Here is an 18137-nt window from a genome sequence, read left to right on the forward strand (position 1 = left end):
TTCTTTCTCTCATCACTGTAAATGCTCTGAGTGAGGTACAGATATGAATCTCGGGACTATCGCAGAAGACACATTGAACTGTCATACGCTTAAAACGCTTTTCGAATATGTATTACGGTTCCCGAACAAGAAGGATTTGTTTCCAATGCTTTTTTTCAGTAAAGTGTGTTTGCTCAAACACACTTGTGTGTTTGAGAGCTCACAGCTCAGAGCTCACACCTGCTGAGACCATTATTTGCCATAGCAACGGAACTCAAGAGGCTATTGGCTGCTGATTTGGACTACGAATACGCATCGCTGTAGTTCTATCTATCCTCAGTTGAAACAGATCAGGACTGAGAACTGGCCTTTACAACTAATTGCTGCTTTGGGCTGTATATAACTGATTTAACTCAGTAACTGTTACACATGGGATTAGTTTTACACTTTAAAATTAAGCATATTGAAAATTTCACAATAAAAGCCCTGAATATTTTTACATGACGTAATTGCTCTTTTTTGGCTTTATTTGACTTTTTCATCCAAAGCACTGTTACACATGGTATTAGTTTGGAACTTTAAAATGGAGCATAATAATAATTTCAAAATAAAAGCCTTGAATATTTTTACATCATGTAATTGCTGTTTTTGGCTTTGTATGACTTTTTCATCCAAAGCACTGTTACACATGGTATTAGTTTGGCCCTTTAAAATGAGGCTTAACAAAAATTTCAAAATAAAAGCCTTGAATATTTTTACATGACATAATTGCTCTTTTTGGCTTTATTTGACTTTTTCATCCAAAGCACTGTTACACATGGTATTAGTTTGGAACTTTAAAATGGAGCATAATAATAATTTCAAAATAAAAGCCTTGAATATTTTTACATCATGTAATTGCTGTTTTTGGCTTTGTATGACTTTTTCATCCAAAGCACTGTTACACATGGGATTAGTTCGGAACTTTAAAATGAAACATACTGAAAATTTCAAAATAAAAGCCTTGAATATTTTTACATCATGTAATTGCTCTTTTTGGCTTTATTTGACTTTTTCATCCAAAGCACTGTTACACATGGGATTAGTTTGGCCCTTTGAAATGAAGCATACTGAAAATTTTAAAAGAAAAGCCTTGAATATTTTTACATGACGTAATTGCTGTTTGTGGCTTTATGTGACTTTTTCATCCAAAGCACTGTTACACATGGGATTAGTTTGGAACTTTAAAATTAAGCATACTGAAAATTTCAAAATAAAAGCCTTGAATATTTTACATGACGTAATTGCTTTTTTTGGCCGTATATGACTTTTTCATCCAAAGCACTGTTACACATGGGATTAGTTCGGAACTTTAAAATGGAGCATACTGAAAATTTCAAAATAAAAGCCTTGAATATTTTTACATCAGCTACTTGTGTTTTGAGCATTATATAACTATTTTAACCCAAGGACTATTACGCATGGGATTAGTTTGGCCCTTTGAAATGAAGTTTAACAAAACTTCCAAAATAAAAGCCTTGACAACATTTTAAATCGTACTGAATGGTGCACGTCCGCCTCGCTTAACGTTCTTGTGGTTCTCCGCGTGCCACTGGTTACGTTGCGGCGTTCTTTGGCGTCGACGCCGATTTGTGGCGTGACGACGCCGGGCCCAAGCCCGACGGGCGCGCCTTGGCAGGCCCCGGCTAAATTTCTTCAGAAATTTTGTTTTTCTAGTTGGGGCCTGCCATGCAAAGCAATGGCAGGAACCTATTACTCTACACCCAACAAAGTGTCTCTTTAATATTATTATAATTCTTTATTTTTCTTCCGTAACCGTTAATGCGGCTCGTACCGCTGGGTGCACACCTACAAATGAGGTATCAAAACGTGCAGAAAATTCACGCCATTGGAGCTATTACTTGTGGTGGGATTTGGGCTTAACGTGGCGACATAATTCGCAAAAAACTACGAAAAAAACCCCATTATAACTCAATGGGAAAAATCCTAGAAATACCCTATTTTTGAGGATTTGCTGTGTCGTCACAAATTCACCTAGAAATGCCATTCAAATTTCATTTTGTAGATACGTCTGTGATCTCTTCGAAAGTGAAGACGGCTCGTCGATACCAGTTACGGTTTGTCCACAATTTGCCTCTAAGCGACCCAAACTTTCTCATTTTTGCTGAAATTACAGTGACAGCCGATCTCGGTTCAGATCTGGGCACAACATTTCTTTCTCTCATCACTGTAAATGCTCTGAGTGAGGTACAGATATGAATCTCGGGACTATCGCAGAAGACACATTGAACTGTCATACGCTCGAAACGCTTTTCGAATATGTATTACGGTTCCCGAACAAGAAGGATTTGTTTCCAATGCTTTTTTTCAGTAAAGTGTGTTTGCTCAAACACACTTGTGTGTTTGAGAGCTCACAGCTCAGAGCTCACACCTGCTGAGACCATTATTTGCCATAGCAACGGAACTCAAGAGGCTATTGGCTGCTGATTTGGACTACGAATACGCATCGCTGTAGTTCTATCTATCCTCAGTTGAAACAGATCAGGACTGAGAACTGGCCTTTAGAACTACTGCTGCTATGGGCTGTATATAACTGATTTAACTCAGTAACTGTTACACATGGGATTAGTTTGGAACTTTAAAATGGAGCATAATAATAATTTCAAAATAAAAGCCTTGAATAGTTTTACATCAGGTAATTGCTGTTTTTGGCTTTATTTGACGTTTTCATCCAAAGCACTGTTACACATGGGATTACTTTGGAACTTTAAAATGGAGAATAATAATAATTTCAAAATAAAAGCCTTGAATATTTTTACATCAGGTAATTGCTTTTTTTGGCCGTATATGACTTTTTCATCCAAAGCAATGTTACACATGGGATTAGTTTGGAACTTTAAAATGGAGAATAATAATTTCAAAATAAAAGCCTTGAATATTTTTACATCAGGTAATTGCTGTTTTTGGCTTTATTTGACGTTTTCATCCAAAGCACTGTTACACATGGGATTACTTTGGAACTTTAAAATGGAGAATAATAATAATTTCAAAATAAAAGCCTTGAATAGTTTTACATCAGGTAATTGCTGTTTTTGGCTTTATTTGACGTTTTCATCCAAAGCACTGTTACACATGGGATTACTTTGGAACTTTAAAATGGAGAATAATAATAATTTCAAAATAAAAGCCTTGAATATTTTTACATCAGGTAATTGCTTTTTTTGGCCGTATATGACTTTTTCATCCAAAGCAATGTTACACATGGGATTAGTTTGGAACTTTAAAATGGAGAATAATAATTTCAAAATAAAAGCCTTGAATATTTTACATGACGTAATTGCTCTTTTTGGCCGTATATGACTTTTTCATCCGAAGCAATGTTACACATGGGATTAGTTCGGAACTTTAAAATGGAGCATAATAATAATTTCAAAATAAAAGCCTTGAATATTTTTACATCAGGTAATTGCTGTTTTTGGCTTTATGTGACTTTTTCATCCAAAGCACTGTTACACATGGTATTAGTTTGGCCCTTTGAAATGAATATTAACAAAAATTTCAAAATAAAAGCCTTGAATATTTTTACATCATGTAATTGCTCTTTTTGGCTTTATTTGACTTTTTCATCCAAAGCACTGTTACACGTGGTATTAGTTTGGCCCTTTGAAATGAAGCTTAACAAAAGTTTCAAAATAAAAGCCTTGAATATTTTTACATGACGTAATTGCTCTTTTTGGCTTTATTTGACTTTTTCATCCAAAGCACTCTTACACATGGGATTAGTTCGGAACTTTAAAATGGAGCATAATAATAATTTCAAAATAAAAGCCTTGAATATTTTTACATCAGGTAATTGCTGTTTTTGGCTTTATGTGACTTTTTCATCCAAAGCACTGTTACACGTGGTATTAGTTTGGCCCTCTGAAATGAAGCATACTGAAAATTTCAAAATAAAAGCCTTGAATATTTTTACATCATGTAATTGCTTTTTTTGGCCGTATATGACTTTTTCATCCACAGCACTGTTACACATGGGATTAGTTTGGAACTTTAAAATGGAGCAAAGTAATAATTTCAAAATAAAAGCCTTGAATATTTTTACATCATGCAATTGCTGTTTTTGGCTTTGTATGACTTTTTCATCCAAAGCACTGTTACACATGGTATTAGTTTGGCCCTTTGAAATGAAGATTAACAAAAATTTCAAAATAAAAGCCTTGAATATTTTGACATCATGTAATTGCTCTTTTTGGCTTTATTTGACTTTTTCATCCAAAGCACTGTTACACATGGTATTAGTTTGGCCCTTTGAAATGAAGCATACTGAAAATTTCAAAATAAAAGCCTTGAATATTTTTACATGACGTAATTGCTCTTTTTGGCTTTATTTGACTTTTTCATCCAAAGCACTCTTACACGTGGTATTAGTTCAGAACTTTAAAATGAAGCATACTGAAAATTTCAAAATAAAAGCCTTGAATACTTTTACATCAGCTACTTGTGTTTTGAGCATTATATAACTATTTTAACCCAAGGACTATTACGCATGGGATTAGTTTGGCCCTTTGAAATGAAGCATACTGAAACTTCCAAAATAAAAGCCTTGACAACATTTTAAATCGTACCGAACGGTGCACGTCCGCCTCGCTTAACGTTCTTGCGGTTCTCCGCGTGCCACTGGTGACGTCGCGGCGTTCTTTGGCGTCGACGCCGATTTGTGGCGCGACGACGCCGGGCCCGAACCCCACGGGCGCGCCTTGGCAGGCCCCGTCTAAATTTCTTCCGAAATTTTCTAGTTGGGGCCTGCCATGCAAAGCAATGGCAGGAACCTATTGCTATTCTCCCAAGAAAAGTTTCTTTATTATTATTATTCTTTATTTTTCATCCGTAACCGTTAATGCGGCTCATACCGCTGCGTGCACACCTACAAAAGAGGTATCAAAACGTGCAGAAAATTCACGCCATTCCAGCTATTACTTTTGGTGGGATTCGGGATTAACATGGCGACATAATTCGCAAAAAACTACGAAAAAAACCCCATTATAACTCAATGGGAAAAATCCTAGAAATACCCTATTTTTGAGGATTTGCTGTGTCGTCACAAATTCACCTAGAAATGCCATTCAAATTTCATTTTGTAGATACGTCTGTGATCTCTTCGAAAGTGAAGACGGCTCGTCGATACCAGTTATGGTTTGTCCACAATTTGCCTCTAAGCGACCCAAAGTTTCTCATTTTTGCTCATATTAGAGTGACAGCCGACCTCGGTTCATATCTGGGCACAACATTTCTTTCTCTCATCACTGTAAATGCTCTGAGTGAGGTACAGATATGAATCTCGGGACTATCGCAGAAGACACATTGAACTGTCATACGCTTAAAACGCTTTTCGAATATGTATTACGGTTCCCGAACAAGAAGGATTTGTTTCCAATGCTTTTTTTCAGTAAAGTGTGTTTGCTCAAACACACTTGTGTGTTTGAGAGCTCACAGCTCAGAGCTCACACCTGCTGAGACCATTATTTGCCATAGCAACGGAACTCAAGAGGCTATTGGCTGCTGGTTAGGACTACGAATACGCATCGTTGTAGTTCTATCTATCCTCAGTTGAAACAGATCAGGACTGAGAACTGGCCTTTACAACTACTTGCTGCTTTGGGCTGTATATAACTGATTTAACTCAGTAACTGTTACACATGGGATTAGTTTTACACTTTAAAATTAAGCATATTGAAAATTTCACAATAAAAGCCCTGAATATTTTTACATGACGTAATTGCTCTTTTTTGGCTTTATTTGACTTTTTCATCCAAAGCACTGTTACACATGGTATTAGTTTGGCCCTTTAAAATGAAGCTTAACAAAAATTTCAAAATAAAAGCCTTGAATATTTTTACATCAGCTACTTGTGTTTTGAGCATTATATAACTATTTTAACCGAAGGACTATTACGCATGGGATTAGTTTGGCCCTTTGAAATGAAGCATCCTGCAAATTTCAAAATAAAAGCCTTGAATATTTTTACATGACGTAATTGCTCTTTTTGGCTTTATTTGACTTTTTCATCCAAAGCACTGTTACACATGGTATTAGTTTGGCCCTTTGAAATGAATATTAACAAAAATTTCAAAATTAAAGCCTTGAATATTTTTACATCATGTAATTGCTCTTTTTGGCTTTATTTGACTTTTTCATCCAAAGCACTGTTACACGTGGTATTAGTTTGGCCCTTTGAAATGAAGCTTAACAAAAGTTTCAAAATAAAAGCCTTGAATATTTTTACATGACGTAATTGCTCTTTTTGGCTTTATTTGACTTTTTCATCCAAAGCACTCTTACACGTGGTATTAGTTCAGAACTTTAAAATGAAGCATACTGAAAATTTCAAAATAAAAGCCTTGAATATTTTACATGAAGTAATTGCTCTTTTTGGCCGTATATGACTTTTTCATCCAAAGCAATGTTACACATGGGATTAGTTCGGAACTTTAAAATGGAGCATAATAATAATTTCAAAATAAAAGCCTTGAATATTTTTACATCAGGTAATTGCTGTTTTTGGCTTTATTTGACGTTTTCATCCAAAGCACTGTTACACATGGGATTACTTTGGAACTTTGAAATGAAGCATACTGAAAATTTCAAAATAAAAGCCTTGAATATTTTTACATCAGGTAATTGCTGTTTTTGGCTTTATATGACTTTTTCATCCAAAGCACTGTTACACATGGGATTAGTTTGGAACTTTAAAATGGAGCATAATAATAATTTCAAAATAAAAGCCTTGAATATTTTTACATCAGGTAATTGCTCTTTTTGGCTTTATTTGACTTTTTCATCCAAAGCACTGTTACACGTGGTATTAGTTTGGCCCTTTGAAATGAAGCATTCTGAAAATTTCAAAATAAAAGCCTTGAATAATTTTACATGACGTAATTGCTCTTTTTGGCTTTATTTGACTTTTTCATCCAAAGCACTGTTACACGTGGTATTAGTTTGGCCCTTTGAAATGAAGCATACTGAAAATTTCAAAATAAAAGCCTTGAATATTTTTACATCAGCTACTTGTGTTTTGAGCATTATATAACTATTTTAACCCAAGGACTATTACGCATGGGATTAGTTTGGCCCTTTGAAATGAAGGTTAACAAAACTTCCAAAATAAAAGCCTTGACAACATTTTAAATCGTACCGAACGGTGCACGTCCGCCTCGCTTAACGTTCTTGCGGTTCTCCGCGTGCCACTGATCACGTCGCGGCGTCCTTTGGCGTCGACGCCGATTTGTGGCGCGACGACGCCGGGCCCATGCCCGACGGGCGCGCCTTGGCAGGCCCCGGCTAAATTTCTTCCGAAATTTTCTAGTTATTCTTTATTTTTCTTCCGTAACCGTTAATGCGGCTCATACCGCTGGGTGCACACCTACAAATGAGGTATCAAAACGTGCAGAAAATTCACGCCATTGGAGCTATTATTTTTGGTGGGATTTGGGCTTAACGTGGCGACATAATTCGCAAAAAACTGCGAAAAAAACCCCATTATAACTCAATGGGAAAAATCCTAGAAATACCCTATTTTTGAGGATTTGCTGTGTCGTCACAAATTCACCTAGAAATGCCATTCAAATTTCATTTTGTAGATACGTCTGTGATCTCTTCGAAAGTGAAGACGGCTCGTCGATACCAGTTACGGTTTGTCCACAATTTGCCTCTAAGCGACCCAAAGTTTCTCATTTTTGCTCAAGTTAGAGTGCGTTTCTGGCTGCTTAGAGTGAGAGATGAAGACAACTTTTTCAACCCAAATCATTTTTGAAATCGCCATCACGCCCACAAATATCGCACGATTAGTATCAAAATCGGTCCTGACATTGATACGCCTGTCTGCTCCGGTAAAATGTTTTCGAAATTTATCTAGACCGTACGGTTTTCTGTCACGGTGCTTCAGAGCAAAGTCATGCGACAGGATTTTCTGAGGCTGTCTGAGGCTCTCTCCCATGTATTTGAATAGAATTTCAGATCTGGGCACAACATTTCTTTCTCTCATCGCTGTAAATGCTCTGAGTGAGGTACAGATATGAATCTCGGGACTATCGCAGAAGACACATTGAACTGTCATACGCTGCAAACGCTTTTCGAATATGTATTACGGTTCCCGAACAAGAAGGATTTGTTTCCAATGCTTTTTTGTCAGTAAAATGTGTTTGCTCAAACACACAATTGTGTGTTTGAGAGCTCAGCGCTCAGAGCTCACACCTGCTGAGACCATTATTTACCATAGCAACGGAACTCAAGAGGCTATTGGCTGCTGATTTGGACTACAGATACGCATCGCTGTAGTTCTATCTATCCTCAGTTGAAACAGATCAGGACTGAGAACTGGCCTTTAGAACTACCTGCTGCTATGGGCTGTATATAACTGATTGAACTCAGTAACTGTTACACATGGGATTAGTTTGGAACTTTAAAATTAAGCATAATAATAATTTCAAAATAAAAGCCTTGAATAGTTTTACATCAGGTAATTGCTGTTTTTGGCTTTATTTGACGTTTTCATCCAAAGCACTGTTACACATGGGATTACTTTGGAACTTTAAAATGGAGAATAATAACAATTTCAAAATAAAAGCCTTGAATATTTTTACATCAGGTAATTGCTTTTTTTGGCCGTATATGACTTTTTCATCCAAAGCAATGTTACACATGGGATTAGTTTGGAACTTTAAAATGGAGAATAATAATTTCAAAATAAAAGCCTTGAATATTTTTACATCAGGTAATTGCTGTTTTTGGCTTTATTTGACGTTTTCATCCAAAGCACTGTTACACATGGGATTAGTTTGGAACTTTAAAATGGAGCATAATAATAATTTCAAAATAAAAGCCTTGAATATTTTTACATCAGGTAATTGCTGTTTTTGGCTTTATATGACTTTTTCATCCAAAGCACTGTTACACGTGGTATTAGTTTGGCCCTTTGAAATGAAGCATTGTGAAAATTTCAAAATAAAAGCCTTGAATAATTTTACATGACGTAATTGCTCTTTTTGGCTTTATTTGACTTTTTCATCCAAAGCACTGTTACACGTGGTATTAGTTTGGCCCTTTGAAATGAAGCATTGTGAAAATTTCAAAATAAAAGCCTTGAATAATTTTACATGACGTAATTGCTCTTTTTGGCTTTATTTGACTTTTTCATCCAAAGCACTGTTACACGTGGTATTAGTTTGGCCCTTTGAAATGAAGCATACTGAAAATTTCAAAATAAAAGCCTTGAATATTTTTACATCAGCTACTTGTGTTTTGAGCATTATATAACTATTTTAACCCAAGGACTATTACGCATGGGATTAGTTTGGCCCTTTGAAATGAAGTTTAACAAAACTTCCAAAATAAAAGCCTCGACAACATTTTAAATCGTACCGAACGGTGCACGTCCGCCTCGCTTAACGTTCTTGCGGTTCTCCGCGTGCCGCTGATCACGTCGCGGCGTACTTTAGCGTCGACGCCGATTTGTGGCGCGACGACGCCGGGCCCATGCCCGACGGGCGCGCCTTGGCAGGCCCCGGCTAAATTTCTTCCGAAATTTTCTAGTTTTTCTTTAGCGCTTTTGCTAACTTTGAAAACATTTAGCCTGCTTAGCCTTCCCTAAATAATTGTTCCAGCGCTAATTTACTTAGCTGTTTTGTAAACAACTAAGTAATTTTTTGTTTAGCACTTTAGAGATTTTGCTAACATTTAGCGCACTTAGCTCCCCCTGCATTAATTTTTCCAGATATGTCCTAAAGTGCTAATTTACTTGCCTGTTTTATAAACTTTCAGTTGAATAAAATTTCGGTTATTGACTTTTAAGAACTTGTCAAATAGTAAGACGTTAATATTCATACTCTTATTTTGAAGAGCATAAGTTCCATTTCCTCTTCTCACTTTCTCTTCTCTCCTTCCCCTCAATAACTTTATTTAAAATAACAAACATACATGAACAAAGTAAAACATCAACAGTAGAAAACAAGATAACTATAACATTTAAGGAGATTATCAAACATGAATGTCAAAATAAGGGTTGCAGTCTTTCAATGGCAGATACAATTTGGACTGAAGTTAGTGCTTTAGCATTAGCTTCCATTAATTACCATAATGGTGAAGTGTTTACAATTAGTGCTTTAGAGTTAGCACAGCTAACATTTTAGCCCTCTTTGACCCTCGCTGCAATTAGCCTTAAATTGTAAAAGTCGGGTTACATGTTATTTTCTGTCAGGCGTTTGCATTGTACCGATTCCCAGCTGAGGAAAAAAAGGCTTTCTGTTTTTATTTTACTGTGGCAGGATCGTTGAGCTGCACAAGAATCGCCCCATCCCTGAAGAGGCTGACGCAATAAAGCAGTTATTTTAAGTTTCTTTAAAGATACTGACGGTTATATAACAAAGAAGTTAAATGGTAGGCCAAAGACATTTCACTTGTTTGAGGATCTGTAGAGGCAGATCCTTCAAAATTATAGATTATAGCACTTAGTTATGCCGTCTGGAGCACAATAACCATAAAAAGTATGACTGAGAAAAGCTAAAACAAAAGTATATATCTTCAACAATCCAGTTTCCTCGTGCGCCACAAAAATGCTGCTTTAAACTGAAAGGGAAAAAGTAATTTTGTGCGGTCCTGATGGCTTCAGTGTGAGAGATTCAACTGGAGTCCTAATGTGTGCAATGAAGACTCGATCTTTAACGAGTATAACACTCAATTTCTCTACTTCTTCCAGGAGATAGGATCCTTATTACCATCATTTAAAAATGTTTTCATACCTGATAGTCCAGTGAATTTGGTTTGATTTCAACAAATTGCAACATTTGTTACATTTTCAGCTGCTGCAGTTCTCCTTCAACCTGTTCCCCTCCTTGCCTGTAGGGGCGCTGCACCAAGAACCACTGAAGGAAACGAGACAAAAACCCCGGGGAAAAAAACAGAGCAAAACTTCATTCATAAAATGTAAACAAAAATGGAGTAGCGTCAGATATAGGATTTCCCTTTTGTCGTTGGTGAAAGCTGCCAGGAAAGCCATTTTACATGCTAGTTAGTGTGTTTGTTTTGATTGTATTTACCCAGAATACCCTGCATTGTAGTCCACCTCATGGTTTTGGAGCAGTTTCTGGTGCGCTTGGTGTTCACATATGCATTCGAACCAAACCAGAATTCACTTCAACTGAACTGAGGGTTTTAGGGGGACAAGATCGACTTTGTGTTGTACAAGTTTGATTACGCGTCCACACTTCCCCAAATGAGCCGCACTTTCTAGGCAATCAAACTGGAGTTTGTTAAAAACATTTTGAGATGGCAGTGAAAGTCAAACACAGGTGGAAATGAGTTTCAGGTCATAGAGTGATGGTGCGGTGCTATTTTCACCACACCATCACTCACGTCTACTGGACAATCTTTTTTTTGATGTCTGGAAAATGAGGCGTTACAAAAACCTCGACAGGCACTGTGCTGTTACCTAGCAACCCAAAATGAGCTCAAGCATGTTTGGTCAGCTGCTTTTACCGCTGTATGCACTGTACAATGGCTGCTGGAAAAGACAAGTATTTTGTTGTTGACTTACCATCCAGAAACCACTTGCTGCATTTTTGTTGGTTTTGCAGGAGGCTCCACTTATACTTTTCAAAGATGCACAGTTGTGTAATTGCCCATGTGTTTGAAGCCATTTTCATGTGAGTGTAAATTTTGTGTTGAAAAACTCATTTTATTTGGATTTAAAATGACAGGATGTCCTAAAACAGCTTGAAATAGGCAGAACTGAGAAGATTAAAATCTCATTATCCAAGAATGATTTTGTGCAAAAAAAGAGATGAACATGTTTAGTTTCACCCATAGATTTAACCGAACCTGTTTAAGGTAACAGGTCACCTTTAAACCACATTTTAAAGGTTTTGACCAAAACGGCGAAGCTGCTCACTTCTGAACTGTATTTGAATAATAGTTTTTATTTAATCTCTTGTTGCTTCTTTTTGAGGAAAATGCAAATACTTGTGTATTTTTCTCCAGTTTCAGAGTTTTGTTCACGAGTGAGTAACAATTTAAAACACAGGCAGGCGTCTAATCTTCCTGGATGACTTCCTCATGGAGAAATTAGTTGGACGGCGGCTATTATCTTCATAACGGTGCCACTCAGTGCCTCTGGTTTAAAAAGAAAATTATACCATATACATTTCTTCTGAATTTTTAACTAAGCTGAAGTGCTGGGGTAAGTAACACAATCATTTGAGTGTCTTTTGATGTCAACCATGCATTCGCCTGCGTTGCGTTGATCGTTTCCCTCTGGCCTTTTCCTCGCTGTCACACAGCACACACAGGTCTTTGATGGGAGACAACCAGCAGCCATTTAAATGCCACGGAGCAAACTGGGAGCAGGAGAGAGTCATTTTTTATATGTGGTCTGAGGTGGCTTTGAATTTATGTTTTCTACATCTACACTGCAGAAACACAAAATCTTACCAAGTATTTTTGTCTAGTTTCTAGTCCTAATATCTTAGTTCACTTGGAATAAGACAAAACTAACTTACAAGTAACTTTTCAGCAAAAAATAGGAACTTGTTTTAAGTCAATAATTCCTTAACATTGATGAAAAAGTAACATTGCAAGGGCACTGCGCCGTTACCTAGCAACCTCAGCCAAGCCCAGCCCGTTACCTAGCAACCCCAGCCACGCCCAGCCCGTTACCTAGCAACCCCAGCGGAACTCCTGCACGTTCAGTGAGCTGGTTTTTCTTAACTGTATATGTTGGAAGAGACACTTGCTTTGTTGTTGACTTACTATTCAAAAATACAAAATCTTACGGAGTATTTTTGGTTTAGTTTCTAGTGCAAATATCTTATTATACTTCAAATAAGACTAAACTAATTTCCAAGTAACTTTTCAGCAGGATATAGGAGTTTGTTTTAAGTCAATGATTCTTTAATATTGATGAAAAAGTTCTAGTTCCACTGTTGATTATTTTGTCTATAAAGTAGGAAAAATATTTTGTTATAAGTGAAATAATCTGCCAAAGTAACCAGTACTTTTTTCCTATTATTAATGAATCATTGACTTAAAAAAGGTCCTATTTCTTGCTGAAAAGTTACTTACAAGTTAGTTTTGTCTAATTTAAAGATCAATAAAATATTTGCACTAGAAACTAAACTAGACTAAAAATACTTGGTAAGATTATTTGTGTTTTTTGCAGTGTTGTCCTTCTATTCATTCACTTTGTGAGTTCAAGCTGCTAAATAAAAGATTTTAAGACTTTTTACACGTTAATCAAAAATATTTGTCTGAATCTATTTACATTTGTGGATATTAATAAATATTAATGAATGAAATCAAGTGACGTTTATCAAACCATTTATCAAGAAGAACAAAACTAATAATCTTTCAACACGATATGGAAGCTTGTTGATGAAAAACATCGGTTGTTTTGACGTCCGTCATTGCGGAGCGGCGAAGTTCTGAACCTCACGGGTTTTGTTTCTGTTCAGCTGAAAACCGTTGCGACACATCTTGGTGTTGATGCTGTTTAAATAACCTGCTTTTTTTGTTTGGTTTTTTTGCATTTTCATAGGGCGTGGGTCTCACGTGTTGGTGTGATTTTAGCTAAAACTTCACTGAAACTGATCAAAAATTGTTTCCCAATGTGAGTCCTCTGACAAGATCAAGACAAATTTGACCAAAAAATGTTTTGTTTTTATCTCTTCACAGATCAAATTTTGTTTGAGTTTTCAGTTGTGATGCAATTAATGAAGAACAAATAACAGCAACATTTCTGTTATTTTTGTCTTCCAATCACCAGCTGGAGCTGAAAAAGGGAAAATTGGTAACTAGGTTAACTGATTGGTTAGAAGATCCCCTGAAACTGCCGATCAGATGAAGCTTCATGGTTTTATAATAAGTATCTGCTCATTTGGACTCGGTCTAAGTGAGCATCAGGACTAAATCCTGTCTGAAAGTTGGCGAGGTTAGTTGAGATTCAGTGAGCAAAGAGACCATTAACTCAAATATCCTCCTTTCTTCTGCTTTGCTGAACAAAACATCTCATCTATGCTCTTTCTTTAAATTAAATTAAATTTTAAAAAGCTGTCCATGTCAGGAACACCGAAGACAAACAGCAGAGTCTCCATAACGAGTTAAGCTCAATTTTTCACATTTTATCACAATAAACCCTCAAACTTAAATGTGCTTTCTCACTTTAAGTGACCAACAAGTAGCAGCAAAGAACTGTGAAGCTGAAGGAAAATGTTTTCACTTTCTTTTTAATAAATAAAATGCAACATGATTTTGGATTAAAAAACTGAATAAAGCCTGTAAACGTTACTTTTCCTTTAGAATATCTTTCTTCTTACCATCAACAGATATTAATTAAATCTAGTTTTTATTTGTATAAAGCCTGTTAAAAACACTTCTAGTTTGTAATTATGCTTCATTTTGTGTTGGTCTGAGACATAAAATCCCAATAAAATACGTTGAAATGGGGAAAAATTAAAGGGCTGCTGCTCAGAAAATTTCAAGGTTTTTTTCTACAAATTCCTCAGATTATTCTCCAAAAAAAATCTGTCTCAAATTTGACATTTCAAATGCAGAAATTCATACGTTTTTTCTAAAAAAAAAAAAAAAAAAATCTGAGATTGTTTTGAATTTTTTTTTTAAATAATCTTTTTTTTTTTATTTATTCTCAAAATTTCTGTTTTTTCTTTGCAAGTTTCTGACTTAGTGCCATTTTATTTATTTGAATAATAATCATAAATATTGATAGATTAGTTAACAAGTAAATGTCACCAAAATTGCTTTCTATTTATCTAAAAATGCCATTTATTTTATTTGTCAACTAACGAATACTTCTGTGTTCGGTTTATCTCTGTGTGTATTCACAGAAGTTCACACACATAATAGGAAAAGGAAACGATGTCTAATATATTTTTTTTCTGCTTGTTTCATATAGAAGATTAATGCATCGCTGGATTAAAGTCACTCTAAACATCGTAATCCCAACGGACGCCACGGCTGAAACTTCCCCGGATAATCAGTGCAGTGAAGAGGAGAAATTAATGGACAAACATTTTACTCTGGGAAAGTGAAAGAAAACCTTTTCTTATCATCTCATTCCAGCGAAGTTGTGCATAATGGCCCAGAATCCCAGCGGACGCTGAAGAGACTCCGAAATCGAAGCAGTTCTCACATTAATCATGCAACTCTGATGTTTTTGTCTTCAAAGCGTCGCAGAAAAAGTCTGATATATGGACCTAAAATCAGGAAGAAAAAAAAGATAAAAGTCAAACGAGTGTCATCATCTTCCTACATCCAATTCTGCGTTTTGTTGAAGAGGAGAAACAGATTTATGGCTGATAAATTGGAAATTGTGACGATGTTACAACCTGATCGATTAGGATTTAACATCAGCGATGAAGCAAAACGGAAATTTACTAATTGATTTGGTTGAGAAAATACACAATAATTAACATTTTTATTAATCAAACAGCCAATCAAGTTGATTTGTGTTGCACATTTCAGCAATATTACAGTTTAAAAACATCATAAACACATCAGATAGTCAACAGGTTTGAAAACAAATAAGTGGATCAAATATGTTGGTTTAAAATCACAATTAGAAAAATGGCTAAAACAAAAGTTACACAAAACAAGATTAAAATGACTTAATTAGACACATTTAGTCAATACAATCAGAACAAACAGTAAATATAAAACAATTATTATATAAAGTACAAGAGTTAATAAATCTAGATGATTTTGATGTTTTTTATGTATTTATTGTGGATATTTAAAACGTCTTCCAGTTCCAGTGTTAAATATTCATTAGATACAGATATTTATTATTTTTTTAGATTATTATGCCATTACCGTTGTTACTTGAAAATGACGTCAAAACAATATTACCGCTTATGGCGATAACTTCCGGGTCGATTTGGAGAAAGTATTTATGATTCGAAATGTTGACAGATCTGATGTGTTATGAACCAGTTCTTTTAAAAATATTATTCGGTTCTTCTCTGGATCTCGTTATGAACTGAAATCATGGAAAACGTCACGGAAAACAACGCGACAGCGGCGCCCTGGACGGAGGCCAAGCTGCTCAGCCTGCAGGTCTCCCTCTACGTGCTGCTAGGCGTCGTTACCTTGGTAACCGCGCTCTCCAACGCCTTCGTCATAGCCACCATCTTCCTGACCAGAAAGCTCCACACGCCGGCCAACTTCCTGATCGGGTCTCTGGCCATCACGGACCTGCTGGTGTCCATCCTGGTGATGCCGATCAGCATCGTGTACACCGTGACCAAAACATGGTCGCTCGGTCAGATTGTTTGCGACATCTGGCTCTCCTCTGACATCACCTTCTGCACCGCCTCCATTTTGCACCTGTGCGTCATCGCGCTGGACCGCTACTGGGCCATCACGGACGCGCTGGAGTACTCCAAGCACCGCACGATGCGCAGGGCGGCCATGATGGTGGCGGTCGTTTGGGTGATGTCCATTTCCATTTCCATCCCGCCGCTCTTCTGGCGGCAGGCCAAAGCGCAGGGCGAGCTGACGGAGTGCGTGGTGAACACGGAGAAGATCTCCTACACCCTGTACTCCACCTTTGGTGCCTTCTACGTCCCCACTGTGCTTCTCGTCATCCTCTACGGGAGGATCTACGTTGCGGCGCGCTCACGCATCTTCAAGACGCCGGCATCCGGGAAGCGCTTCACCACAGCGCAGCTCATCCAGACCTCCGCGGGGTCTTCGCTCTGCTCTCTGAACTCCGCCTCCCACCAGGACGCGCACCTGCACGCTGGAAACACAGGTGGAGGCGGAGGCGGAGGCTCACCTGTGTTCATGAACAGCGTGAAGGTGAAGCTGGCGGACAGCGTGCTGGAGAGGAAACGCCTATGCGCGGCGCGGGAGCGCAAAGCGACCAAGACGCTGGGCATCATCCTGGGCGCCTTCATCGTCTGCTGGCTGCCGTTCTTCGTCAGCACGCTGGTCAACGCCATCTGCACGACGTGCTGGTTCAGTCCGGTTCTGTTCGACCTCTTCACCTGGCTGGGATACCTGAACTCGCTCATCAACCCCGTCATCTACACGGCGTTCAATGACGACTTCAAGCAGGCTTTCCACAAGCTCATGAAGTGCAGACGGAGCTTTTAGGCCGCGGCAAACACAGAAACTGTTTCAGTGCGATTTCTGTCATTCAATGCATGGAATATTAGGGAAATTATAGGAGCAAATCTCCACCAAACAACTCAGAAATTTTTAGATTCGCCTCCAGAATATATAAGAAAAACATGGAAATGTTTGAAAAGTTGAAAAACTGCGAGAAAAAACGTGCAAATTTTGAGATTAACTAGAAATTTTCTAGAAGATTTTTGTTTAATTCTGGAGTTTCAGAAGTCAATAAAATATTTGATCTCAAAATTTCACATTTTCTTCCAGCAGATGTTTGACCTGAGTCATTGACCACGAGGACACTGATGGCATAGAAAATCATTTCTGCCAAATAACTAAAATTATGAGATTCTGAAAAATTTTATGATTTTTTTCTGACTTTTAAAAATTTTTTGAGTTTCAAAAGTTGAACATTTTCAACTTGAAACAGAAATTTAAAAAAATTCTGAAAAAAATTCTCAGTTTTATTTTCTAGAAAATTTCTGAAATTAATTTCAAAATGTGACTTTTTTTGTGCAAATTTTCCACTTATAAAACACAAAAATCCCCAAAGTAAAAATTTTTCGACTTTTCATACTCAAACTTTTCAAACATTTTCATTTTTTTCCCTTGTTATTAATTATGCTACTAATTATTCAGATTGAAGCTCAGGGCTTAATATTTTGATTGCTAACTAAATATTCAGCTTCAAACTAAATATTTAGCAGCTAGCTCTAAGCTAACCTGGTGATCTGTCGTATTGATACCACGGTTAGCTTGAGGCAGCTAGCTCTAAGCTAACCAGGTGATCTGTCATATTGATCCCATGGTTAGCTTGAAGCAGTTAGCTCTAAGCTAACCCGGTGATCTGTCGTATTGATACCACGGTAAGCTTGCAGCAGCTAGCTCTAAGCTAACCCGGTGATCTGTCGTATTGATACCACGGTAAGCTTGCAGCAGCTAGCTCTAAGCTAACCCGGTGATCTGTCGTATTGATCCCACGC

General features: G+C 37.1%; 1 protein-coding gene across 1 annotated transcript; it reads left to right on the forward strand.

Moving 5' to 3' along the window:
- Positions 1-15796: 15796 nt before the first annotated feature.
- LOC111612179 (5-hydroxytryptamine receptor 1D-like) lies at positions 15797-17292 on the forward strand. The gene has a single exon (XM_023352427.1). The coding sequence runs from the start codon at positions 16027-16029 to the stop codon at positions 17134-17136; it is 1110 nt and encodes a 369-aa protein (XP_023208195.1). The 5' UTR covers positions 15797-16026; the 3' UTR covers positions 17137-17292.
- Positions 17293-18137: the final 845 nt, after the last annotated feature.

The sequence above is a fragment of the Xiphophorus maculatus genome, chromosome 19 (assembly GCF_002775205.1).
Source record: "Xiphophorus maculatus strain JP 163 A chromosome 19, X_maculatus-5.0-male, whole genome shotgun sequence".
Classification (NCBI taxonomy): domain Eukaryota; kingdom Metazoa; phylum Chordata; class Actinopteri; order Cyprinodontiformes; family Poeciliidae; genus Xiphophorus; species Xiphophorus maculatus.

Excerpts from the sequence above, each read along its gene's own strand:
- LOC111612179 (XM_023352427.1), top strand. The coding sequence starts at position 16,027 with ATGGAAAACGTCACGGAAAACAACGCGACAGCGGCGCCCTGGACGGAG.